Source organism: Salvelinus namaycush, chromosome 8 (genome assembly GCF_016432855.1).
Source record: "Salvelinus namaycush isolate Seneca chromosome 8, SaNama_1.0, whole genome shotgun sequence".
NCBI lineage: Eukaryota > Metazoa > Chordata > Actinopteri > Salmoniformes > Salmonidae > Salvelinus > Salvelinus namaycush.
The window spans coordinates 47,770,612-47,797,064 of record NC_052314.1 but is presented as its reverse complement, the minus strand read 5'-3'; the positions used below and the strand labels follow the sequence as shown (position 1 = coordinate 47,797,064).

At 43.8% G+C, this 26,453-nt stretch overlaps 1 protein-coding gene across 3 annotated transcripts in view; it reads left to right on the top strand.

The window, feature by feature from the left end:
* acsl1a (acyl-CoA synthetase long chain family member 1a) overlaps positions 1–26,453 on the top strand; it is a 52,165-nt gene that overhangs the window by 10,380 nt on the left and 15,332 nt on the right. For all 3 annotated transcript variants that reach the window (XM_038999872.1, XM_038999871.1, XM_038999873.1), the window contains exons 2-10: positions 11,696–11,897; positions 20,313–20,427; positions 21,359–21,423; positions 21,741–21,842; positions 22,900–22,999; positions 23,728–23,903; positions 24,155–24,187; positions 24,389–24,440; positions 25,925–25,998. In XM_038999872.1, the coding sequence (XP_038855800.1) occupies positions 11,703–11,897; positions 20,313–20,427; positions 21,359–21,423; positions 21,741–21,842; positions 22,900–22,999; positions 23,728–23,903; positions 24,155–24,187; positions 24,389–24,440; positions 25,925–25,998 (912 nt within the window). In that variant the 5' untranslated portion in view covers positions 11,696–11,702. The remainder of the gene's footprint in view (positions 1–11,695; positions 11,898–20,312; positions 20,428–21,358; positions 21,424–21,740; positions 21,843–22,899; positions 23,000–23,727; positions 23,904–24,154; positions 24,188–24,388; positions 24,441–25,924; positions 25,999–26,453) is intronic.

Here is a 26,453-nt window from a genome sequence, read left to right as displayed (position 1 = left end):
ATGCTCTATCGTTTATTTCGTTGTTGTAAATCACACTCTTTACAGCAATATTTTTTTGTCAATTGGACTACCCTTTGCATTCTTTCACAAAAAAACATGGAGGAGAGTGAATGTGACACAGAGTACGGCGACACAGAGCTCGTACCTAAAAGAGCGGCTACTTTGGTCAGATGGACGTGGTTTGGGTGTGAAGTCTGACACGGACCAGAAAACCGTCCTCTGCAAAATATTCCTCATGCCGGTACCGACAACGGGCTCAAACACCGCTAACATCTTTTACCACCTACGCAAGATTCATGTGAAACAGTACGGAGAGAGTCTACGGATGAGACCCACAAAAGTACAGTCGAGTGCTCAACACAAACCCCCCAACTCTGTTGCAGGAGGCTTTTGCCCACGGCACACCCTATGGCAAAGAATCACGAAGATGGAATGAGAACAGCTGCCGTTACAACTTACATCTGCAAAGTCATGGCCCCAATTTACACGGTCGAGAAACGGGGGTTTCGTGAATTGGCGCTAACACCCGACCCAATGTACCAAATGCAAATTGATATGTGACACATTAATGCCAAAATAACACACAAAACAGGCAAGCCCCCCCCCCCCCCCCTAACAAAAGTGTGTATATATATATATATATATTTTATTTGCAGATTTTTATACATTCGTATTCTGTTCCATGCTTAATTGAAAATTTGCACCAAGGTTCTAAATAAAAGGAGAAAGAATCAAATATGAGAAAGTACCTTTTTACATGTTGAGTATAATTCAAAAGGTAGTAAGAAGTAGGCCTTTACATGTGGTAATTTTATATAAACTATTTATTCATTGAATTTACAGAATGTGCAATATCGTAATATGTATCGTTATCGGGATATGAAATTACCTATATCGTGATATGAGATTTTGGCCATATTGCCCTGCCTTCATGCACATATTACCTTGACACCGGTGCCCCCGCACATTGACTCTGTACCGGTTCCCCCTGTATATAGCACCGCTATTGTTATTTACTGCTGCTCTTTAATAATTAGTTATTCTTATGTCTTATTTTTAGGTGTTTTCTTGAACGGCGTTGTTGGGTAAGGGCTTGTAAGTAAGCCTTTCACTGTAAGGTCTACATCTGTTGTATTCGGCGCATGTGACAAATAACATTTGATTTAATTTGCTGCGATGCACACAGACCAATTGCTCTAGTTTACAAACTTGTGATTGTGATTATCATGTGGAGGATTCTTGTCCTGTCAGCTTTGAAGTACAATGACAGCATTCAAGTTAATCTGGAAATGGAGGCTTGTGGTGTGGAGAAAAAAACTCTTGGTCCTCTCTCTTTCGTCTCGAATGTTCGGCATCTCTCACATGAGAATCTAGCATTTTCCACTTCAGATTACAGAGCTCTCTCTCTCCTGTTCTCTCTCCCTCCCTTCTCACACCACTCTGTGGAACAGGGCCAAGGGTGCACTGCCTCTCCACCGCGACCCGCCTGCTCCGCTCGTCTTTGGCGGGGGTTACTAACGGCCAAAGCCCTCAGGCCACAGCAAGTCATTGAGCCTTTATTTACACAACACTTCTACCAAGGCTCTGACCACGGCCTGGTCAAACAGGAAATCGGCACTCGGGCAGGGGTGAGCTGTAAGGTATTAGCGCGTCATTGGCGAGAACCCTATTCCGTTGAGTGGAATTTTAGAGCTTACCTGCTTACCTCTGTCTCTGTAAACGGCTAAATGGGCTAAAGCTGAGGAGATTAAGGGTGTTTAATGCTTTCCATTGATAGTTAGATGCTAAATGGATATTAGTCCAAATTGTTTTGAGTTTGTAGCATTTCGGTGTGAAAGCGTGGTGATTTTAAATTGTTTGCGAAGAAAATCAATAGTCCCTAAAAAAAAAAGAAGATGATAATGTATAGCCACAGTGGGATCGGAGTGCTGTAACGAACTGTTGATATAAAAATATGTATGAATGTGCTTTATAAATATAACATTTGGGGTTGAGGCCTAATGGTTCTTCACCACTGGATGACAATTTATCCTGTAACACGAAGTCTTTTTGAACCGAGGTATGAACCGAACCGTGACGCATGGATTTACTAAACCTTTGCACCCCTACATTTTATTTGAATGTTAAGACAGCAGGTTTGGCGCTTTGTGTTTGATGCTACATGTAGAGAGATGCGTACAGAGCTATTCTCTTATGGATCATGGTTATGAATGGCTTTTTGACAAACGCACATGCAGTTTGAAATTGAACTAGGTTTGGGTCTGATTTTATAAAGTATGACTTTGAAATTGTCCTCTACCATGTTTTTAGGATTCATAGCCCAGACTCAGATTCTTAGGTGCAATCTGTAAATGTAATTTCCAATTAAAAGTGCTGACCCTGGTTTTGTTTGTAAATGGGCGTGATGGGTCTTGGCAAATAAAGGGATTCTACTATCTGTGGTTGAATCTGCAGTGTGTTGGTGGGAGCCTCATGGAAACTTGGCAGGTTAGGAAAGCCTGGTCCCACATCTGTTTGTGCTATATGGCTACAGTTAGGTGTGAGAATGACCATAGGAGTTGGCAAGATGGCACAAACAGATCTGGGACCGGGCTATGGCTAGTTTTGAAGCCATTTTAGCAGACTACTGTCTTTCGGTCCTGTTGACCGGGAGGCTGCAGTCACCGAGCCATGCCTGCAGTGCGGACAACCTTCCCTCACATTCACCCCTCCCCAATGTCCCATCTCTCTCTATGACCCTGTACAGTGTGGTCGTGACCCAGCACATTTGATTTCCTCTCGGGTCACCTGCTGTCCTCATGAATGCTGCTCTCCCCATCAAAGTCACTTTTGTGTCCAAAGCGGAGTGGGGATTGAGGGTGAAAGGTGAGGCTGTGTCCGTGCAGGGCTAATTATAGAAGGATGGATCACTTTGCAGTTACCTCCACCTCCCCACCCCCTACACTCATTCCACAACTAGCCACCTCAGTCACACTAGTCTAGATTGACCTCCCTGCTCCCTTGCAGTGAAATAAATCTATTATGCTTCCCCCAACGTGTGTGTGTGTGTCTCGTATGTTAACAACTTTGTATGTATAGAATAACGATCCCCCTGCCCCTTTACTACAACATCCTCCAGAGCTATTTGTAGCTAATGCTGTTGAATTATCAATGAGGCATCAGCGCTTAACAAATCACAACACGCACGCACACACAGCCTATTCAATAACTGAATAGTGCATGGCGGTTTTGAGGGGTTTTTCTGTATGCCAAAGGTTGTTGCACTAGGCTAGAGTATCCATACTGTGCTAATTCAGGAGAGAATCAATATGCTACAGGGATGGTGCTGCTGATTTTCTCCAATTTATGGGAATTTTCACATCACTGAGACTGGAAGCCTGTTGACTTTGGTCCTGAGAATTCAAGGTGGATTCAAGAGGGGCTTTTCAGGAAGGTGCAACGTTACAGAATTGCATCTTCCTGAATGTTCCTGGATGTTCTATCTCAAAGTGAGCTCTATTTGAATTAGATTTATGTCTGCAATTGCCAGGTTCAGAAAGTCCCACTTCAATGAATACACTGTACATCTAGAAGTGGAGTTGCTGGTATTGTGACAGTGTAAGCCCTCTGGGCATTTCTAACTGTAAACAATTGAAACTGAGCTAGCACGCTGCTTTCATACACCTATAGCAGTTTAAATCCCTAGTCTTCTAAAGAATTCCCTTAGCTTTAGAGGATGTGTTTCTGGACCAGGCCTTGGAATGGGCTAGGCATTGTATCTGAAGCAGGCCTAAGAGTGGGTAGGGGCTATCGGTTGTATCTGGAACAGGCTTAGGAGTGGGAAAGGTTTAAAAGCCTGGCTTCAGTACTTGGGATAGTGTGCTTAATACAGATCCCAGTCGTCAAGCTGACAATCTCTGGGACTTTCACTTCCTTGAAGTCTAACACTCTTAACCTGAATAGACTGGAGTGTCTTGTTTGCGTGCCTTTTCAGACCTGGGTTTCAAATACATTAAACATAATTTCTGTGCCGGTTTGAGCCTGTCTGGTTCGATAAACCAGTAGAAAAGTCCCAAAACTTCAAATCCCGCCCCATCTGGCACTCCAGGTAGACTCAATCAAATGCTCAAAATTGTTAATATATTTGAACCCCGGTGTGGTACCTGTCTATTGGTCTGTCTCAGGGGTAGGGGAGTTGACTTGGTTCAGAATAAGCTCATTCCTGGACCTAATCATGTTCAATGGAGACTTTCCTTTAAATGCTATTTGTGTCTTTGTTTGTGACTGGGTGTGAGATGGAAACACGAGGTAAACTGTTCAATATTTTTATTCTCATTTTTAGTAAGACATACTGTACATTTCCATCTCTTTAATGCATTATAAGCATTTTTGTCTTATACACTGCATGATATAGGCGCTCATTGTTGCTTCATAGGAAGTGTTACCATTTCAAGTCTTCAATCTCCTTTTCAGATATGGGAAGTCACGCTTTCTTTTTTTCTTTTTATATATACAGATCATCAAGCATATTTACTTATCGATCTATCATCTTAGTCCTGGTCTCATTGGTGACGTCATCTGGCTTCACTGCCCCGTGTTTTTCTAGAGTTTCTAGAAAGAGCTTTCTCTGAATTGTGTACGTTATAGCAAACTCATAGCTTTTATGACAAGGGGAAGCCATTGTCTACAGCCAAACTAAGCTACACTGAACAAAAATATAAATGCAACAATTTCAAAGATGTCAGAGTTAAATTTTGTATAAGGAAATCAGTCAATTGAAATAAATTCATTAGGCCCTGATCTATGGATTTCACATCACTGGGAATACAGATATGCTGTTTGTCACAGATACATAAAAAATATAATAATAATCAGAAAACCAGTCAGTATCTGGTGTGACCACCATTTGCCTCATGCAGTGTGACACCTCTCCTTCGCATAGAGTTGATCAGGCTGTTTATTGTGGCCTGTGGAATGTTGTCCCACTCCTTCAATGGCTGTGCGAAGTTGCTGGATATTGGGGCCTCCCTTAGACAGCTGCGCTACAGCGCCTTAGACAGCTGCGCTACAGCGCCTTAGACAGCTGCGCTACAGCGCCTTAGACAGCTGCGCTACAGCGCCTTAGACAGCTGCGCTACAGCGCCTTAGCTGTCTAAGGCGCTGTAGCGCAGCTGTCTAAGGCGCTGTAGCGCAGCTGTCTAAGGCGCTGTAGCGCAGCTGTCTAAGGCGCTGTAGCGCAGCTGTCTAAGGCGCTGTAGCGCAGCTGTCTAAGGCGCTGTAGCGCAGCTGTCTAAGGCGCTGTAGCGCAGCTGTCTAAGGCGCTGTAGCGCAGCTGTCTAAGGCGTCACTACAGACCTGAGTTTGATCCCAGGCTGTGTCACTGCCGCCCGTGACCTGGAGGTTCATGAGGCGGGACACAATTGGCCCAGTGTCGTCCGGTTTAGGGGAGGGTTTGGCCGGCCAGGATTTCCTTGTCCCCTCGCGCTCTAGTGACTCCTTGTGGAGGGTCGGGTGCCTGCAAGCTGACTGTCTGCAATGTTTCCTCCGTCACATTGGTGCGGCTGGCATCCAGGTTAAGCGAGCAGTGTGTCAAGAAGCAGTGCGGCTTGGCAGGGTTGTTTCGGAGGACTCATGGCTATCGGCCTTCCCCGAGTCCATAGGGGAGTTGCAGCGACGGGACAAGACTGTAACTACCAATTTGCTATCACAAAATCAGGGAGAAAAAGGTAAAAAATAAATTGACTGGAACATGCTGTCGTACAGGACATTTTCAGCTTCCTGGATTTGTGTACAGATTCTTGCAACATGGGGCCATGCATTATGTTGAAACATGAGGTGATGGTGGCGAATGAATGGCACAACAATGGGCCTCAGGATCTCGTAGCTTATGCCTGCCCATACCAACACCATGGGACACTCTGTTCACAACGTTGACATCAGCAAACTGCTTGCCCACTTGACGCCATACATGCTATCTGCCAGGTACAGTTGAAACCGGTATTAAACTGTGAAGAGCACACTTCTCCAGCATGCCAGTGGCCATCGAAGTCTGTTCTTCGGCGTCGTAAGTCAGGTCGAGACCCTGGTGAGGACGATGAGCACTCACATGAGCTTCCCTGAGACGGTTTCTGACATTTTGTGTAGAAATTATTTTGTAAAAACCCAGTTTGTCAGCTGTCCGAGTGGCTGGTCTCAGATGATCCCGCAGGTGAAGAAGCCAGATGTGGTGTGGCTGGCCTGGTTACACGTGGTTTGCGGTTTTTGAGGCGGGGCTGTGTCGCAGCCAGCCGTGATTGGGAGAACCATGAGGCGACGTGTAATTGCTCCAGTGTCGTCCGGGTTAGGGAGGGTTTGGCCGGCCGGGATGTCCTTGTCACATCGTGCTCTAGCGACTCCTGTGGCGGGCCGGGCGCATGCACGCTGACACGGTTGCAAGGTGTACGGTATTTCCTCCGACACATTGGTGTGGCTGGCTTCCGGGTTAAGCGTCAAGAAGCAGTGCGGCTTGGCGGGGTTGTGTTTCGGAGAACGCACAGCTCTCGACCTTCACCTTTCCAGAGTCCCATCGCTGCAACTCCCATACGGACAAGAGTGTAACTACCAATTGGCTATGACGAAAAAGGGGGTAAAAAAATTACGGAGGCGGCTTATGGTAGAGAAATGAACATTGAATTCTCTGGCAACAGCTCTGGTGAACATTCCTGCAGTCAGCATGCCAATTGCACGCTCCCTCAATTTGAGACATCTGTGGCATTGTGTTGTGACAAAACTGCACATCTTATTGTCCCCAGCACAAGGTGCTGTGTAATGATTATGCTGTTTAATCAGCATCTTGATATTCCGCACCTGCGAGATGGATGGATTATCTTAGCAAAGGCTGCTCAGTAACAGGGATTTAAATTTGTGTGCAAAATTTGAGAGAAATTAAAGCTTTGCGCATGGAACAATTCTGGGATCTTTTAATTCAGCTCATTAAACATGGGACTAACACTTTACATGTTGTGTTTTATATTTTTGTTCAGTATAGTTGATCCTTCTCTTGTCAATCCCCTACAGTTATCCTGTATGAATACTTTGTTGCATTGTATTCAAAACTTGTGCAGGGCACCAACAAGTAGCCTACCATTTAACAACCTGAATTTTACAATTTTATACTTTGAACATGGCTCAGGTTAACCACTCTTCTATGTTCGTTTTCATAAGTAAAAGTAGCTAGTAAGTTATACTCCATATTTTATTAACATCACACATCATATCCAGGAGATCTGCAAGAATGTTTCTGTATAAACCTAGATCGTCTGACTCATGCACTTGACTTGAAATGACTGAACCACATACCATTTTCTAGCTGTTGACAGCACTGTATTCTGTGCGTTCTGCGGTCAAACAGACCAGCTGGATTGTGACCCCCCCCCCCCCCTCAGTTTTTTCCAATGTCTTCAGTTTTCTGTCTGAGTGGGGTGACTGGTGGGTGAGCGCTGCCATTGGCCCATCATCCTCCCAGGCCAATTATGGAGGGGCTGGCTGGAGGGGGAGAAGCAGTGGAGGGTTACCTTTAGCCTGGAAACGAGTCACAGCCAAGCCATGTGATGCCTGTGGCATGTCCCTTTTCCCTGCTCTCCCCGGCCAGCTGACTGAGGCGCGCACACATGCGTCTTACGTGTGTGTGTGGTATACATGCATACACAGACGCTTGTATGCACATACCACACACTTAGAGTGGGCAGGTTGGTATGGAAACAAAGTTAAGAGGGGGGCTGAGAGGGAAATGGCAATGGTTTTAAGTATAGCGAGCATTCGGCTGTGGTAGTTACCCTAGTCTTAATAATTCCACCATTTTGTTTGACCTAAGCAGTTTTCCATATCTGGAGGTTGTTCAGTAAAAACAGCAACATTTACCCTCTGTACCTCTTCCTTGTTATAATCTCTAATGTCCCTGGCAGTGTGTGTGCGTCATGCTACCAGCTATTCCCGCGAACGGTCTACCCCGGGGCCTGTTTACGTGAGATTAGATTTTTCTTCATTAACATGTTTCAGATGTGATGGCTCTGCCATTAGCAACATTCGCATCCTGGACTACATCTTCAATTACTATGATTGGGATCTATTGAGGCTTTTGTGGTTAGGGCTGGCACGGTAATTCTATAATCGTGTAACTGACGATAATGGATGAAGACATCATGAAAATAAAAATATTTTAATACATTCATTTTAGAATTTATATTAGTCGAAGTTTACATACACCGTAGCCAAATACATTTCAACTCAGTTTTTCCCAATTTCTGACATTTAATCCTAGTAAAAATTCCCTGTTTTAGGTCTGTTAGGATCACCACTTTTATTTTAAGAATGTGAAATGTCAGAATAATAGTGATTTATTTTAGCTTTTATTTCTTTCGTCACATTCCCTATGGGTCAGAAGTTTAAGTACACTCAATTAGTCTTTGATAGCATTGCCTTTAAATTGTTTAACTTGGGTCAAACGTTTCGGGTAGCCTTCCACAAGCTTCCCACAATAAGTTGGGTGAATTTTGGCCCATTCCTCATGACAGAGCTGGTGTAACGGAGTCATGTTTGTAGGTATCCTTGCTCGCACACGCTTTTTCAGTTCTGCCCACAAATTTTCTATAGGATTGAGATCAGGGCTTTTCCCTCCAAACATAACGATGGTCGTTATTGCCAAACAGTTCTATTTTTGTTTCATCAGACCAGAGGACATTTCTCCAAAAAAGTAAGTTGGTTGCTTAGTCAATACCCCGCCCCTGAAGCAGCAGCACATGCAGTCAGGATTGAAGGAGAGGAGAATGTATTTCATTTAAAAAATATATTTTTTATAACGATGGTCACTTCAAAACTTCCATGGCAGTCACAGCCCTATTCGTGGTCCTAACACAGACCGGCACACGCTTTTCAATGACTGCCTCCTTGAGCGGAACGCCAATGAGTGGCTCAGAAGAGGGTCAGCGCCTCATGCGCCTGCTGTTTTGAAAGGGGGGGTTACTTTAGCCTGGAAACTGTTATTCATAGTTGTGAGAACTAAGAGGTCTACTGTAGCTCAGTCCCCTCTGGGAGCAATTGCTACTACTTCAGGGATACAAGGTAAAGGTACCTCAGACTAACTGCTCTGCATCAGTAATCTCCCTTTTTTGTGGCTATTTTTCAATGATTGTCACAATGTGAATATCATTTTATTATTTTTTTTCTCTGACAGAAATGTGAACAAAGCCAAAATCATATTTTGAATATGTTCTTAGGCTAAAATGTGACTGCCACCGTTCTTGGAAGTCAAAATTGAGCCATCTCCCTGTCTAACTAACCATTCTCAGTCATCAATAGTGGCAGGCAGTCTAGGGGCAAAGAGCATAGGGTGACCTATTCACTCTTTCCTGTTTCTCTCTACCTCGCACTCTGATCTCTGTAATTGTGCCAAGACAGGATGAAGCACCTTTGAGACTGTAGTGCAGTTTCCCAATGGTAACAAACCTCTGTCCTGCAAAGAAGTGCTTTTTAAGAACAAGCAGGATCATCAAAAATATTCTGTCACAATTGAAGGGAAATGAGAGTAGAAGTGTAGTCGTCTTTAGTTTTAAAGACCCTTCACGGTTTTAATGCTAAAAGGTGTTGGTTTATGGTGTTGTATAGGATCAAAATGGATTGCTTCTGAAGCTAAGCATGGTTGGTCCTGGTCAGGCCCTGGACGGGAGACCAGATGCTGCTGGAATTGGTGTTGGAGGGCCAGTAGGAGGCACCCTTTCCTCTGGTCTAAAAAAATATCCCAATCCCCCAGGACAGTGATTGGGGACATTGCCCTGTGTAGGGTGCTGTCTTTCAGATGGGTTGTTAAACGGATGTCCTGACTCTCTGTGGTCACTAAAGATCCCATGACACTTATCGTAAGAGTAGGGGTGTTAACCCCGGTGTCCTGGCTAAATTTCCAATCTGGCCTTCATACCATCATGGCCACCTAATCATCCACAGCTTACAATTGGCTCATTTATCCCTCTCCCCTGTAGCTATTCCCCAGGTCGATGCTGTAAATGAGAATGTGTTCTCAGTCAACTTAATGGTAAAGTAAAATAGAAAAGTAATGCAACTTTCAGTTTGGCTGAATGTTGTTGTATTGACAGAGCTGTTGACATTGAACATGTTGTGAGGTGACTGTCCTTCACAGACTGTGACCTATGACGGTCACACTGGTCTCCATGTGGAGAGTGAGTGACTAGAGCCTCAGGGCCTTGTACTATAAACTGCTTCCTTCTTCCTTAAGGTAATACTGTTCAAAAAATTATATTTTTTTGTATTTTCATTGTTGGACATAAGACTGCTAACAACACCAGGAAATCAATTTTAATTTAGGAAATATGTTCCCAATTATTCCCATGCGTTATAGATGTTTGAAATGTTTTAGTGAAATATATCTGTTTGTGCTTCTTGTGGTCAATTTGCAGTCTACAAATAATTTTGGTTTTATGCTCCGGCACCCCGACCAGCCGCTCAAGAAACAATCGGCCCGCGGCTGATTATTGTTGACAATCCCTGCTGTAGAAAGTACCCACACAGTTGTCACATGTTGCCTTATACCCTGGACTATCAATCCACCCCCTTTGCTTGGATCAATTAAACCGTGCTGGATCATGAGATTAATGCTGACTTCAAGGAAGTGTTTATACAGGGCTCTGGCCTGGTGTGCAGGGAAGAGGGGATTCCAGTGAGCTCACTATCAAAGCACTCCGAACAGGAAATGTCACCACGTCTTACTTCCTCACTAAAATGAGATGTGCCATGTGCGGGTGTCCTGATATCATGACGGAAACCTGTGTTCAGGATTGGTTTGTGGAATGTTTTGAGTGTCAGTTTGACTCCCCTAAGGCGTTCATTATGTTTGCAAGTCAAGTGTATGGTGATGGGGAAAATAATATAATACAAGGAGCTATGAGGCCTCCCAAGTGACAAAGTTGTCTAAGGCACTGCAGTGCTACTGTAGCTGTGCCACTAGAGATCCTGCTTCAAGTCCAGGCTCTGTCACAGCCGGCTGTGACCGGGAGACCCATGGGGCGGCACACAATTTGGCCCAGCGTCATCCGGGTTAGGGGAGGGTTTGGCCGGCAGGGAAGTTCTTGTCCCATTGCACACCAGCGACTCCTGTGGCTGACATTGTCGCCAGGTGTACGGTGTTTCCAACACATTGGTGGGGCTGGCTTCCGGGATAAAAGTGGGCATTGTGTCAAGAAGCAGTGCGGCTTGGCTGGGTTGTGTTTCGGAGGACCCACGGCTCTCGACCTTCGCCTCTCCCGAGTCATACGGGAGTTTCAGCGACGGGACAAGATTGTAACTACCAATTGGCTACCACCAAGGAAAGGAAGCCATTTTGAGAGTAATGGGACCAACCAATTTCAGTAGTACCTACTATAATGTTTCTAGAACCAAGGGGATAAGATGGGTACAAACAATGTTGGTAATAAATGTAGCTCCACCCTCAACCAAAGCTCCTTGCAGTAAAACATGTTACCTCAAATGTCCTCAGTGTGCGGGGTTGGCGAATGAAACCGGGCACTAGTCCTCCTTTGGCTATTATTGCTTTCCCCTATGCAGTTCTTTCATGTCTTTACATATTGAGGAGGTAGTTAGGTGCTAGGGGAGATGGAAATGTAACTTTTCAAAGACTACTGATATGTGTTACACTAAATGTTTGTTCTCCTCTCTCTCTCTACAACAGAGAGAAGATGCAGGCCCAGGAGCTCCTGAGACAGCTGCGGATCCCAGAGATGGAGGATGTGCGCCAGTACATGCACAGCCTGCCCACCAACATGCTGATGGGTGTGGGTGCCCTTGCCGCCCTCACCACCTACTGGTATGCCACGCGGCCCAAGGCCCTCAAGCCGCCCTGCGACCTCAACATGCAGTCAGTGGCCATGGTGGTAAGGGAAAGTTTTCGTTACTTTTATTTCTTTATGTTCAAATCCCAGTTTGCCCCTTTAATGTTCCAGCACAAGTCCAAAGAGCATAGGTTTCCTTCGTTTCTGAGACAACTTGTGTAACAGCATAGGAGGAAGTGATGAGGAAATAATGGCTGGATTTGTCAACAAAAAAAGTTACATGTGACAAAAGACAACTGTCTATAGATGCATCAGTCTTCATTACTGTATGGCATTGTACTTGTCCACAGTAAGTTATTCTTGTGTACATTTCTGAAGAGTGTTGTAATGTTAACTTGGTTTAAGGCGGTTCAGACAGTTAATATGGGTGCTTTGGACAATGTGTCCCATGTATTTTTAGTACTGTAGCCTTTGGTCTCTGTCTGCACAGGTTAATATACAGGTTTATTTTATTAACAACACTTTGAAGTGTTGGACCAGATCTTTCTCTTCCTACTTTCAAAATATTATATCCCAGTAACAGAGTAGGAGGCCAGACAACAAGTGTGCTTGTCTGAGCATGTAGTCCAAGACTATTTACATTTGAGTGAGTCACTGATTGTGTGTGTGCACTAGTACAGATTGAAGCATCTTAAGGGACTCCCCCGATTCAATTGGATACCAAGTAAGTCCCTGTATTTATCTTGCTTAAGAAGTGAGATTAATGGGTGTGTGTGAGTGAGCGCACACACCCCGGTGTTGGCAGTGGGAGGACTTGAGAAAGCTGTTCCTGCTCTGGCCTACGTAAACACGAAGTTCTTTGCTGTGCCAGCACTGCATTCCTACAGTCCTCATCTGTTATTTTGTGTGTGTGTCGAAGAGAATGAAAATGTGTAATAGAATTGCATTGTGTGGTGTAATGGAAAACACTTGTATCTTCGTTTTCTCAGCCAGCCCTCTATTCAACGTACAATACAAAGTCATTATGCAGACACATAATCATATCATGATTCATTACTAATGGTAAATACTGGGGTGGAGGCAGTCTTCTCTTCTAGCATCTGCTGCCTGTTTTTCTAAGTGAAGTTTGAAAAGGTAAAAAGTCTGTCTTTGTCTTGTTTGAGAAGATGTAGCAGTGGTTTGAACACACATACACAAACCCTAATGATATACAGTTCTCAAAGCTGGTCACAGGAGGACCAGAGTAGGGTGGAGTTACACTCTAGACACTGATCTTGGGTCAGTTTAGCATTTTCCCTACAAATGTTTAAGGTTGGGATTGGGTGATCCTAGATCTGTACCTTGAGGAAACTTCACCCAGAGCGGAGAATCAGAGAGACCACAATAATGTAACTGGGCCTGTCAGCATGGGCCCCTTTGTCACCATGACAACCATCTAGGCTGTGTTCCATTCCAGAGAATTAGCCACCCCTCCTCACTCACCCCCCCTCTGTCCTTGTTCACTTCACCCAGCTACAACATGCCTCTTCTCTGCCCCCCTTCACTCTCACTCATTCACTGTGAGTGGAAGGTGACCAGTTTCTCTAAACTCAGCCACCCCAGGTAGCCTAGGTTACACTAGCTTTACCCTAGCTTTATTTAGTCATTTCAGATCATCAAAGGGAGAGTGAGCTAGGGTAGGAAACAACTTTCTGCAATGAAAAGCAGGCTTGGTGTTTTGTCTAGTGCATCTGTGGCCAACTTCACAGAGCACATGGCAGTTTAGTAGAGTATTTGTTTTTGCTCTGTGGTTGACGGCTGCAGAAACGGATTGGCCATAGGGCAGTTAAGACAAATGCCAGATGGACTGGTCCATCTTAAACCCGTGGACATTTGTAAATATATATTTTGCATAGAACTATGCTAATTTGGTTAATAATGGGGGCCCAAAGAAGAAATACAAAAAATATGGGCCAAAGTATCTGGGCAAATTTTGGGTCCTTGGAGGGAAATGATTGAGGAGCAGGTATTGATAGAGAGGAGAGAGAGAGAGGAGTTTTTGATGTACACACTGTACAGTTGCCCCACCCTCATTAATCAAAACAAATACTTGTTCTGTTCCTTAACCTTTTATTTAACTAAATAAAACATTTAAAGAAGAAATTAAAGAGTATACTGATTTTTGAAATGCACTACGTAACCAAAAGTATGTGGACACCTTGTTGAACATTTCATTGCAAAATCATGGGCATAAATATGGAGTTGGTTCCCCCTTAGTCTCCATTCTTCTGGGAAGAATTTCCACTAAATCTTGGAACATTGCTGCGGGGACTTGCTTCCATTCAGCCATGAGCATTAGTGAGGTTGGGCACTGATGTTGGGAGATTAGGCCTGACTCGCAGTCGGCATTCCAATTAATCTCGAAGGTGTTTGATGGGGTTGAGGTCAGGGCTCTGTGCAGGCCAATCAAGTTCTTCCACACCGATCTCGACAAACCATTTCAGTATGGAGCACGCTTTGTGCACTGGGGCATTGTCATGCTGAAACAGGAAAGGGTCTTCCCCAACTGTTGCCACAAAGTTGGAAGCACAGAATCGTCTAGAATGTCATTGTATGCTGTAGCATTAACATTTCCCTTCACTGGAACTAAGGGGCCAGGCCCAAACCATGAAAAGCAACCCCAGACCATTATTCCTCCTCCACCAAAACTTTACAGTTGGCACTCTGCATTCGGGCAAGTAGCGGTCTCCTGGCATACGCCGAAACCAGATTTGTCCTTCAGACTGCCAGATGATGAGTGATTCATCACTCCAGAGAACGCGTTTCCACTGCTCCAGAGTCAAATGGCGGTGAGCTTACACCACTCCAGCCGACGCTTGGTATTGCGCATGGTGATCTTAGGCTTGTGTGCGACTGCTCGGCCATGGAAACCCATTTCATGAAGCTACCGACAAACAGTTCTTGTGCTGGTGTTGCTTCCAGAAGCAGTTTGGAACTTGGTAGTGAGTGTTGCAACCGAGGACAGACAATGTTTTTGCACTTCAGCATTCGCCGGTCCCGTTCTGCGAGCTTGTGACCTTCCATTTTGCGGCTGAGCCGTTGTTGAACCTAGAAATTTCCACTTGACAATAACAGCACTTAGTTGGCAGGGCCAGCTCTAGTAGGACAGTAATGTAACTGACTTGTTGGAAAGGTGGCACCCTAGGACAGTGCCAAGTTGAATGTCACTGAGCTCTTCAGTAAGGCCATTGTACTGCCAATGTTTGGCTATGGATATTGCATGGCTGTGTGCTTGATTTTTTTATTCACATATCAGCAATGGGTGTGGCTGAAATGGCCAAATCCACAATTTTGAAGGGGTGTCCACATACGTGTGTGCGTATAGTGCCTTCGGAAAATATTCAGACCCCTTGACTTTTTCCACATCTTGTTTCGTTACAGCCTTATTTTAATATGGATTATAAAAAAATCCCAGCAATCTACACAATAACTCATAATGACATTGAGAATAGGTTTTTATAAATTGTTGCTAAATAATATTAGTATTCAGAGTATTCAGACCCTTTTCTATGGGACTTGCAATTTGATATCCGGTGGATCCTGTTTCCATTGATCATCCTTGATGTTTCTACAACTTGATTGGAGTCCACCTGTGGTAAATTCAATTGCTTGGACATGATTTGGAAAGGCACACACCTGTCTATATAAGGTCCCATAGTTGACAGTGCATGTCAGCGCAAAAACCAAGCCATGATGTCGAAGGAATTGTCCGTAGAGCTACGAGACAGGGTTGTCTCGAGACACAGATCTGGGGATGGGTACCAAAAAATGTCTGCAGCATTGAAGGCCCCAAGAACACAGTGGCCTCATCATTCTTAAATGGAAGAAGTTTGGAACCACCAAGACTCTTCCTAGAGCTGGCCGCCCAGCCAAACTGAGCAATCGGGGGTGAAGGGCCTTGGTCAGGGAGATCACTCTGACAGAGCACTAGAGTTCGTCTGCAGCGCTCCACCAATCAGGCCTTTATGGTAGAGTGGCCAGACGAAGACACTCCTCAATAAAAAGCACATGACAGCCTGCTTGGAGTTTGCCAGAAGGCACCTCAAGACTTTCAGACCATGAGAAACAAAATGTTCTGTTCTGATGAAACCAAGATTGGGAGACTAGTCAGGATCAAGGGACAGCTGAACAGAGCAAAGTACAGAGATCCTTGATGAAAACCTGCTCAGGAACAGACTGGGGCGAAGGTTCACCTTCCAACAGGACAATTACCCTAAGCACACAACCAAGACAACGCAGGAGTGGCTTTGGGACAAGTCTCAATCTCCTTGATTTGCCCAGCCTGAGCCTGGTCTTGAACCTCTCTGTAGAAACCTGAAAATAGCTGTGCAGCGACGCTCCCCATCCAACCTGACACAGCTTGAGAGGCTCTGCAGAAAAGAATGGGACAAACTTCCCAAATACAGGTGTGCCAAGCTTGTAGCGTCATATCCAAGAAGACTCAAGGCTGTAGTTGCTGCCAAAGGTGCTTCACCAAAGTACTGCGTAAAGCACAGGTGTCAAACTCATTCCATGGAGGGCCGAGTGTCTGCGGGTTTTCGCTCCTCCCTTGTACTTGATTGATGAATTAACATCACTAATTAGTTAGGAACTCCCCACACCTGGTTGTCTAGGGCTTTATTGAAAGGAAAAACCAAAAACCTGCAGACACTAGGCCCTCCGTGGAATGAGTTTGACACCCCTGGCGTAAAGGGTCTGAATAGTAATATTTCCATTTTTTTTATTTGTTATAAATTTACACTTTTTTGCTTTGTCATTATGGGTATTGTGTGTAGATTTATGGGGGAATTCATTTTAATTTTATTTTTTTAGAATAAGGCGTAAGAAAATGTGAAAAGTCGAGGGGTCTGAATACTTTCCGAATGCACTGTATAATGTATGTTCAAAGATTCATCCACCCAGGACTTATCCATCAACATTGAGGAATAAGTCACAGGCTTCATTAGGAAATGTGTTGGTTATACCCACAATAACAATCCGGACATCATACCCCAACCAAAATCCCTGAATAAATGAAGATATCTGTACAATGCTGAGAGCTCGTTCTGCAAGGGTCAATGTCAGCAGAACGAACCCCAATGACTCGGTGGCACGTGACTCGTACAAGGCAAGCAGTTAAGAGCTCTGTAAATCTATTAGGGATGCAAAAAGACAACACATATGTTCGACAGCTAACTCTTGTTGCATGTGGTAAGGACTACAGACTACAAAAGCAAATCCATCTGTGCGGTTCCCATAGAAGCCTCCCTCCCAGACAAGCTTAACACAGTCTATGGTCGATTTAAGGCAGAAAATACCGAGCCATCCAGGAAGACTCTCACTGCTCCGGATGTCCAGGTGCTTTTGTTCACCGAGGCTGACGTGAGAAACTCTCGAATTAATGAATGAATAAATACTCAGTCGTCTGCCCAGATGGCATCCCTGGCCAGTGTGTGCTGACCAGCTTCTCGGACATCTTCAACCTGTCCCAGGCTGTAGTGCCCACCAACTTTAAGGAGGCAACCATTTTCCCGGTGCCCAAAGAAAAACAAGGTGACATGCCCAAGACTCTCGCCCCGTTGCACTCACCTCGGTCGTCATGAAGTGCTTCGAGTGGCTGGTCATGGCCCACATCAAGGCCAGAATGCCAGGCACACTCCAATTTGCCTACCACTCCAACAGATCCACAGAAGATGCCTTTTTCATCGCTATTTACACGACCATAACACATCTGGGCAAGATGAACTCCTATGTGAGAATGTAGTTCATTGACTACAGTTCAGCATTCAACACTATTGTTCCCACCAATCTCAGAACCCTGGGTCTGGACACGACCCTCTGCAACTGGATCCTGGACTTCCTGACCGGCAGGCAGACCACAAGCTGTGAGGATCGGCAACAATACCTCCTTCACGCTGACTCTTGAAGCAGCGGCCCACCAGGGGTGTGTTCTCAGTCCTCTGCTGTTCACCCTCAACTGCGTGGGTTTGCACGACACCAATTCCATCATCAAGTTTGCTGACGACACCATGGTTGTAGGCCTGAACCAACAACAAATCAGCCTATAGGGAGGAGGTGAGCTGGCATTGTGGTGTCATGACACCAACCTCTCCCTCAACGTCAGCAAAACAAAGGAGTTTATTCTTGACTTCAGGAAGCAGAGGAGGAAACATGCCCCAATCCACATCAACGGGACTGCAGTAGAGTCATATGTTTTTAAGTTCCTCGGCGTCCACATCACCGAAAACTTGCCATGGACCAATAACACCATCACTCTATGCGAGAGGGCGCAACAGCGTCTCTCCTTCCTAAGGCAGCTGAAGAAATTTGGCATGCCGCCCTGGGTCCTCCAAATACTACCGCGGCACCATTTTAACATACTGACAGGTTGCACCATGGCCTGGTACAGGAATTGCTCCGTCCACGAGTGCAAGGCCCTCCAGAGGGTGGTGAAGACGGCCCAGTACATCACTGGGACCGTGCTCCCACTCATCCAGGACATCTACTCAAAACGGTGCATGAGGAAGGCACTCGCATCAAGGACCCCACAAGCTTACTGTCGGGTAGACTGTATCGGAGCATGAGGTCTGGTCCCAACAGGCTCAGAAGCTCTACAAGCCATCAGACTGCTGAACACTTGAACTGGACTGACCATCTGCTCTGATTATTCGCAACTTATCACACATGCGCTCACTCGTGTCCACAAACACACGAGTCCCCCCCCCCCCCTTTTGCCCTCAACAGCCTCAGTTTGTTGGGGCAGGGACTACAAGGTGTGGAAAGCGTTCCACAGGACTGCTGGCTCATGTTGACTCCAATACTTCCCACAGTTGTCTCAAGTTGGGTGGATGTCCTTTGGGTGGCGGACCATTCTTGATACACACGGGAAACTGTTGAGTGTGGAAAAACCCAGCAGCATTGCAGTTCTTGACACAAATCGATACGCCTGGCACCCTGTTCAAAGGCACTTAAATATTTTGTCCTGGCAATTCAACCTCTAAATGGCACACATGCACAATCCATGTCTCTGTTGTCTCAAGGCTTAAAAATCCTTCTTTTAACCTGTCTCCTCCCCTTCATCTACACTGATTTGAAGTGAATTTAATAAGTAAGGGATCATAGCGTTTACCTGGTCAGTCTGTTATGGAAAGAGCAGGTGTTCTTAATGTTTTTGTATGCTCCATTCATGCTGTTTATATTCATGCTACACTCACAGATCACAACTACTGCTACCAGGCTCTATTTATACTGATCAATTTATATACTTGCCCCATCCTTCTCCAATACACGTGTAAATATTGGACTAAAATGTGCCTTCCTGTATTATACTTTCTGTTCATATTCTTATCTTTTGTTATTGTTGACTTGTTGAAGGCACCTGCAAGTAAGCATTTCGTTAGATGATGGGAACATGGGTTCCCATACATTTCCCAGACTAATAAAATGTGAACCCATGCTAACATGGGTCCTAACATACCTGTTGTTTTGCACTAAAGCTGTAGCCAAGTAAATAACCTGAAAGCTGTTCTGATTCTCTTGCTCCATAGAATACTTTTTACGTATCCATAAGAAAGGTTGTGTGTGTGTGTGACCGAACTGCCATTTATAAATATGACACACAACCACGATGATCAAGTTTCTGTCTCTCTGTGTGTGTGTCTGTCTCAAGTCAGCCTGAATTGTCTCATTGTGACCGAAATAGGATCTGGGGAATGCCTTTGTATGTTTGGCTTATTTCAACAAGCTACATAAAAGCGATTCCTGAGTGTAGCAGCTAGGCCACTTGCAAAATTTTAACACAAGGTTTACACACAGAGCATGACACTATTTACTCTCTATTTCAGTTAAGACATGAGACATTTGTTCATGGTTGGTTTGAATGCAGGAGGTTAAGTGGAATTATGAAATGTGTATTCAAAATCTTGGTAAATATTTCTTGCCTTTTTTTCAGACTAACATTTCTTTATTTTTTTATAACCATTGTTTTTGGGATACACACAGTAAGCAAGCATTTTCTTCCTGCCCAGCAGTAACACTTTAATTTCAATCGATCCAGCCCTTGATTCATTGAATCAGGGTGTGTTCATACGGTGTTGAACAAAAGCCGGCACATCCTGTGGGCCCCAGGACCAAGATTGAATAAAACTGCTCTAATTGAGTGATGGGCAATGAATCTTCCCCCTGCAAGGACTGGTGTGGATGCATGCCTTTGTTCCAGCCAAGCAGTTACTATTCTACTAATCACATAACCACAATCTTCAATTAAGAATTTGGTTATTTGAATTAGGTGTGTTGCTGCTTGGCTTGTAGAGAATTCTGTTCTCACACCAGCCCTCACAGTGTAAGACTGTCCTGTCAACCCCAGTTCTAAGTGATCAGTTATTTCACTGGCACATACTGTACACCTGGGTCCTGTTTTAGTAGGGCACACTGTAGCAAAATGTTTTTTTGCATTTCAAAATGTTAAGACCCAACTTAACTATGTCTCTCTCCTCACAGGGTGACGGTTACGTCAGGCGGTCCATTCTGAATAACGACGATGAGCACATGACACACTACTACAGTGACGCGCGGACCATGTACGAAGTATTTCTCCGAGGCATGCGGGTGTCCAGTGAGTACTCTTCAACAAACACAACGTTTTCTTTTTTTGTGGGGGTGGGTATATTTTTATATTTTCTTTATTTAGTTGAGGTGTAGACTCAAAGGACAACAGGCATGCAGCAACAGACAAGTCAGTCTTAATAGTAAGCAACCTTATTAGTAAATCAATATTTTGAGAGTTCATTTGAGTAATATACAGTTGAGGGAGATGTATGTTACGCTGATGAAAATAGTCTGTGTATATATTGCAAAAACATGGCAAGGTAAACCACAACACAATGATTTGGTGATGGTAATGTACCTAATTCAATTGAAATCACCATATTCCATATTATACAGTTATCATAGTCAGAATTTAGGGTTTCTTAACTTTTTCGTTAAAGTTGTTCTACTAAAACTGTGTCTGCATCATGCTATTATTTTCAGCAGCACACTATTGGGATGTGTGCATTATTCTCTGCAAGAATGGTGCAATCCTGCCGACGTATGGTTGTAACCAGACCTAGGTTCAAATACTATTTGAAATCTTTCAAATACTTTTAGCCTTAGCTTTTGTCTGCCTGGAGCGCCAGATGGAAGGATTTGCACGTGTGCATTCTATTGGTTCCATTGTGCCAGGCAAGCTCAATCAAGCACCGACAAAAATAAGTTTGAATAGTGTTTTTACCCTGGTCTGGTTCTAACTGACTTGTGGCTTATCATAAAATCAACTTGTATTGGTCGCGTACACAGATTTGCACGTTATCGCAGGTGCAGCAAAATGCTTTTGTTCCGAGGGACAACACTGGAGTAATAATGAGCAATGCAAACAAAATTCTACAACTTTTGTATTAAGTTGTGAGAAGAATATCGTATAAGGACCATGGTTTTCCATCAGTAAGCATATAGAGAACCGCAGTGAGTTTGTTGTCGTCACAAGGGCACTGTCTTTTACTTTCCAGATGATGGGCCCTGTCTAGGATCACGAAAACCCAACCAGCCTTACGAGTGGCTGTCATACCGAGAGGTGAGCTATACTGCCATTTATTTTTTTAGATGGAAAACGTAGTTCCAGTTGATTTCTCTTTGCGCAACGGACTTTAGACATTTTACAGCTAATTTGCTTAATTAGTTCGTTCTTCAGTCAGTTTTAACAATTAACTGAATAGTGTATATATATACGCCATTAACAAATGAGAGATTTGCCTAGTGCCCATCTTTATATAGATGTTTTACTTTTTTATCTTTGTAATTCATAACAATAAATTCCCTCAAACCGGTATGGATTATATGATTGTTCAAATGGGGAAAAGTAAGAGCGTCTTTGCTATTTGTTTTGTGAAGGTTGCAGACAAAGCCGAGTGCATTGGCTCGGCTCTCCTCCACAGGGGGCACTCCCAGACTGGAGACAAGCATATCGGCATCTTTTCCCAGAACAGGCCAGAGGTAAGAGGAATGAGCAGCAACAATTCTTTCTCTCCCTCTTTCTTGCACACTCTTGCTTTCACTTGTGCGCACATCCCCTTTTACATATAGGCTTGTTGTAAGGCAGGTCCTCACCAGACATCACTGGCAACAACGTCGCCTATGGGCACAAACCCACCGTCGCTGGACCAGACAGGACTAGCAAAAAGTGCTCTTCACTGACGAGTCGTGGTTTTGTCTCACCAGGGGTGATGGTCGAATTCGCGTTTATCGTCGAAGGAATGAGCGTTACACCGAGGCCTATACTCTGGAGCGGGATCGAGGTGGAGGGTCTGTGTCATGGTCTGGGGCGGTGTGTCACAGCATCATCGGACTGAGCTTGTTGTCATTGCAGGCAATCAACGTTGTGCGTTACAGGGGAGACATCCTCCTCCCTCATGTGGTAGCCTTCCTGCAGGCTCATCCTGACAGGACCCTCCAGCATGACAATGCCACCACGCACAGAACGAGCAGCATTTCCTGCAAAACAGGAGGTGTTCTGCCATGGCCAGTGAGGAGCCTGGATCTAAATCCCATTGAGCACGTCTGGGACCTGTTGGATCGAAGGGTGAGGGCTAGGGTCATTCCCCCCCCAGAACTGTCTGGGAACTTGCAGGTGCCTTGGTGGAAGAGTGGGATATGCATAACCAAACAAAACATCTCATAGCAAGAACGGGCAAATCTGGTGCAGTCCATGAGGAGATGCACTGCAGTATTTGGTGTGGCCACCAGCTGCATTGACTGTTACTTTTGATTTTGACCCTGTCGTGCCCCCCCCCCCCTTTGTTCAGGGACACATTATTCCATTTCTGTTTGTCACATGTCTGTGGAAGCTGTTTAGTTTGTCTGTTGAATCTTATGTTCATACAAATACTTAGATATGTTAAGTTTGCTGACAATAAATGCAGTTGACAGCGAGGACGTTTCTTTTTTTGCTGATTTTTAGTATATACTTTTAGCAAGAACGATTTCGGACCTGGCGTCAAACCTTGATAACATTTTACCCCTGTACTAATGTTATCCATGTCCTCTCCTACAGTGGACCATTTCAGAGCTGGCCTGTTACACATACTCCCTGGTGTGTGTACCACTGTATGACACGCTAGGCCTCGAGGCCATTGAATACATCATCGACCAAGGTATGTCACAGGGCAACCACAAACACCATTTGGAACAAGGTCACAAAAGTGCGGCCTGATATCCAAAATCCACCCCTAGACTTTTCCTTAGAAATAGAATTGCTAGAACAGGAAAAGCCCCTTAGTCTATGGCAATTTTACTCATGGGTACCACACACACAATATTCTATATTACGGCAGTTATTTAGAGCTGAATGGGTTAGATGGATTCAAGTAATATGGTAAGTTCCAATTCAGAAAGCAAGGTGGGGCTATTACCATAGTCCTTACACCTATTGAATCCTTCCAGATCTACATGTGCTAAGGGGCTACAGTAGCTACATTCCACACTGGAAAACGTGTCTGTCTTGGCTTCCTCACCAGCTGTAGAATGAACTAGTATCAACCAGCAGACACGGCGGCCCTCAAATATTTGTTTATGATATAGAAGTTATTATTTCAAACATTACTTTAGTTTGTCATATAAACTTATGAAGCATTATGATGCACTGAAATCTCACAATAACACTGAAAACGTAAAAGAGATGTAATCTGCATAAACTGTCATTAGATGACAAGTCATGGTTATTTCACTACTGTAGGCATTATACAAGAACATTCAATTAATGTGTAACTAAATTCATTTCTCAGGACAAAAGACAGGACAATATCTCGCACCCTTACGACTGTCACGGAACATAAAAAAATAAGTTGGCAATAAATAACCCAGTGCCATCCCATGTTTTCAGCTGCCGTCTCTACGGTGATCTGCGACTTGGCGGAGAAAGCGCGGCTCATCCTGGACTGCGTGAGCGGCAAGGAGCACACATTGAAGACCATCGTGCTCATGGAGGCCTTTGATGAGGAGCTGGTGGCCCGCGGGCAGCAGAGCGGCATCGAGATCCTTAGCCTGAAGGATGTGGAGGTAAGTTCTAAAATGTAATGTACTTCTATGTTTACAGTATTCACGTTTAGCCAAGGCTCTTATCCAGAGGCTCATTGAGAAAACCAGCTTGTTCGAGCAGGGTCCTCATTTTGATCTGTTCTCTAGTTTTGTTTGGTTATGCATATCCCAGATATATGTTTTCTTATGTTAGAGAGCTAATGTTTCAATGCGGGAAAAATGTAACTGAATTTTGTGTCATGTTTTCTTTACTGTTTCTTTGTCACCCTCAGGCTGTTGGCAAGGCCCACCACCACCAGCCATTGGTGAGTAGGAATGTACAAATCCATATTGCGGTTCATTCAAACAGTGGTGATTTTAATGAATCCCAAAGAAACAAATAATATAAGTAGTAGGTTATTACTCTGTCTTTTTACTATGTTATTTGTTTGAATATCTGGTATGTCTGTACTGTTAAAATAACGTGCTACTAGTTCTCTCTTAAATCTCTTTGTGGTCTGCTATAGCCCCCAACACCAGAGGACCTGGCACTCATCTGCTTCACTAGTGGAACCACAGGTGTGTGTGCATTAATTCTGCTTTCATGTCATTACTCTGTATTTCAGAATTTGCATATCCCACATTAAACAATCAAATGTATTTTATAAAGCTTCTTTTTTTTTTTTTACATCGGTAGTTGTCACAAATTGCTTTACAGCTTCTACCCCCAGGGCATAAGACTGCTGAACAATTAATTAAATGGCCACCCGGACTATTTGCTATGACCCCCACCCCCCCCCTACATGTACATACCTACATTCTACATGGTGGGGAAAAAATCCCAATCCTACTTGAGTAAAAGTCTAAAAGTATTTGGTTTTCAATATACTTAAGTATCAAAAATACATGTAATTGATCAAATATACTTAAGTATCAAAACTATTCATAATTTCAAATTCCTTATAGTAAGCAAACCAGACAGAACCATGTTCTTGTTTTTTTTTAAATGATTTTCAGATAGCCAGGGGCACGCTCCAACGCTTAGACATAATTTACAAATAAATTATAAGATTGTGAATTGGACCATTTTCATGTCCTGCTAAGCATTCAAAATGTAACAAGTGCTTTTGGTGGTCAGGGAAAATGTAAGGAGTAAAAAGTACATCATTTTGTTTAGGAATTTAGTGAAGAAAAAGTTGTCAAATATAAACAGTGAAGTACAGATACGACCAAGTAAAAATACTACACCACTGCAAATTACCTCGACTAACCTGTACCCCTGCCCATTGACTCGTTACCGGTACCCCCTGTATATAGCCTCGTTATTACTTTTTATTTTATTTAGTAAATATTTTCTTAATTCTATTTCTTGAACTGCATTGTTGGTTAAGGGCTTGTAAGTAAGCATTTCACGGTAAGGTTATATTCGGCGCATGTGACAAATAAAATATGAATTGATTTGAGATACCCATCCTAAAACCCCATAGAATAAGCAATGCAGAGGTAGAAGAACTGGACTGGAAAAACTCATTGGAAGGCAGGAACAGGAAGAAACCTAGAGGGGTGACCAGTCCTCTTCTCGCTGTACCGGGTAGAGATTTAAGAGTACCATTAAGGCCTGATATGTTAAAAGGTTCATAGGGGACCAGCAGGGTCAGAGAATAACCAAAAAATGCTATAGAGTGTTCAAACACTTCAAGACTCTAAGGTCAGGCTTTTCGTAGTCAGGGATTCAAAGTAGGGAGAGTAGACATTTCAAAAGCAACACAGTAGAAAAATAGGCCAGTACGCTGACATGTATAATGTAATACAAATAGTATGATAGTCAAGTGTGAAGGAACACTCTCTGACATACTGTGTGCATGCATGATCAGGAGGATGTGTTACACTTGGACCCTCGTGACAAGAATGATCCTGTTGATAAACTACTAATCCATTGTTTCCATGAATGGAGACTCTCCCACACACATGAATTACTGACTCTTTTTATTAGTGATATTGTGTACTGAAAACATGAAGCATCTAACCTTCAAGAATGGTCACTTGTTTTCTTTTACTCCCAGGAAACCCAAAGGGTGGAATGCTTACACATGGAAATGTTATTGCCAATTGTGCTGCTTTCATCAAGATAACAGAGGTAAACTAACCACCCTTTTGATTAATTTGTTCCTTGAATGGCTTATCAAAGGAAGTGTAAGCATTGGAAATATAGGTATCGTGAAACTATCAGAAGTGTTTTCTTATAACAGTAAGTAGAATTTATTCAACCTGGTAACAATAGAAAACAAGTTCTTATTTGCAATAACAAACCTGGCTTAAAAACAGCAATTTTTATCTTAACATTTTCCTCTGCTTAGATGGGCAAGTAAAACAAAATGGGCACTTATTATGCTTAGTGTCATGTTAATATGTACTGTTGTATTCCACAATGTGTGGAAAGCTGCTATTTTCCAAGCCTTCTTTGCACTTCCTTACCCACCCCCCTGCTAAATGCCCTTTAAAATCCAGTCAGTTATTTTTTTTTCTCGCTCTTGTTCCTCAATCTTCATGTTGACTTTGACTTTCCTGTCTGTCCTCTCCTATCCGTTCCCT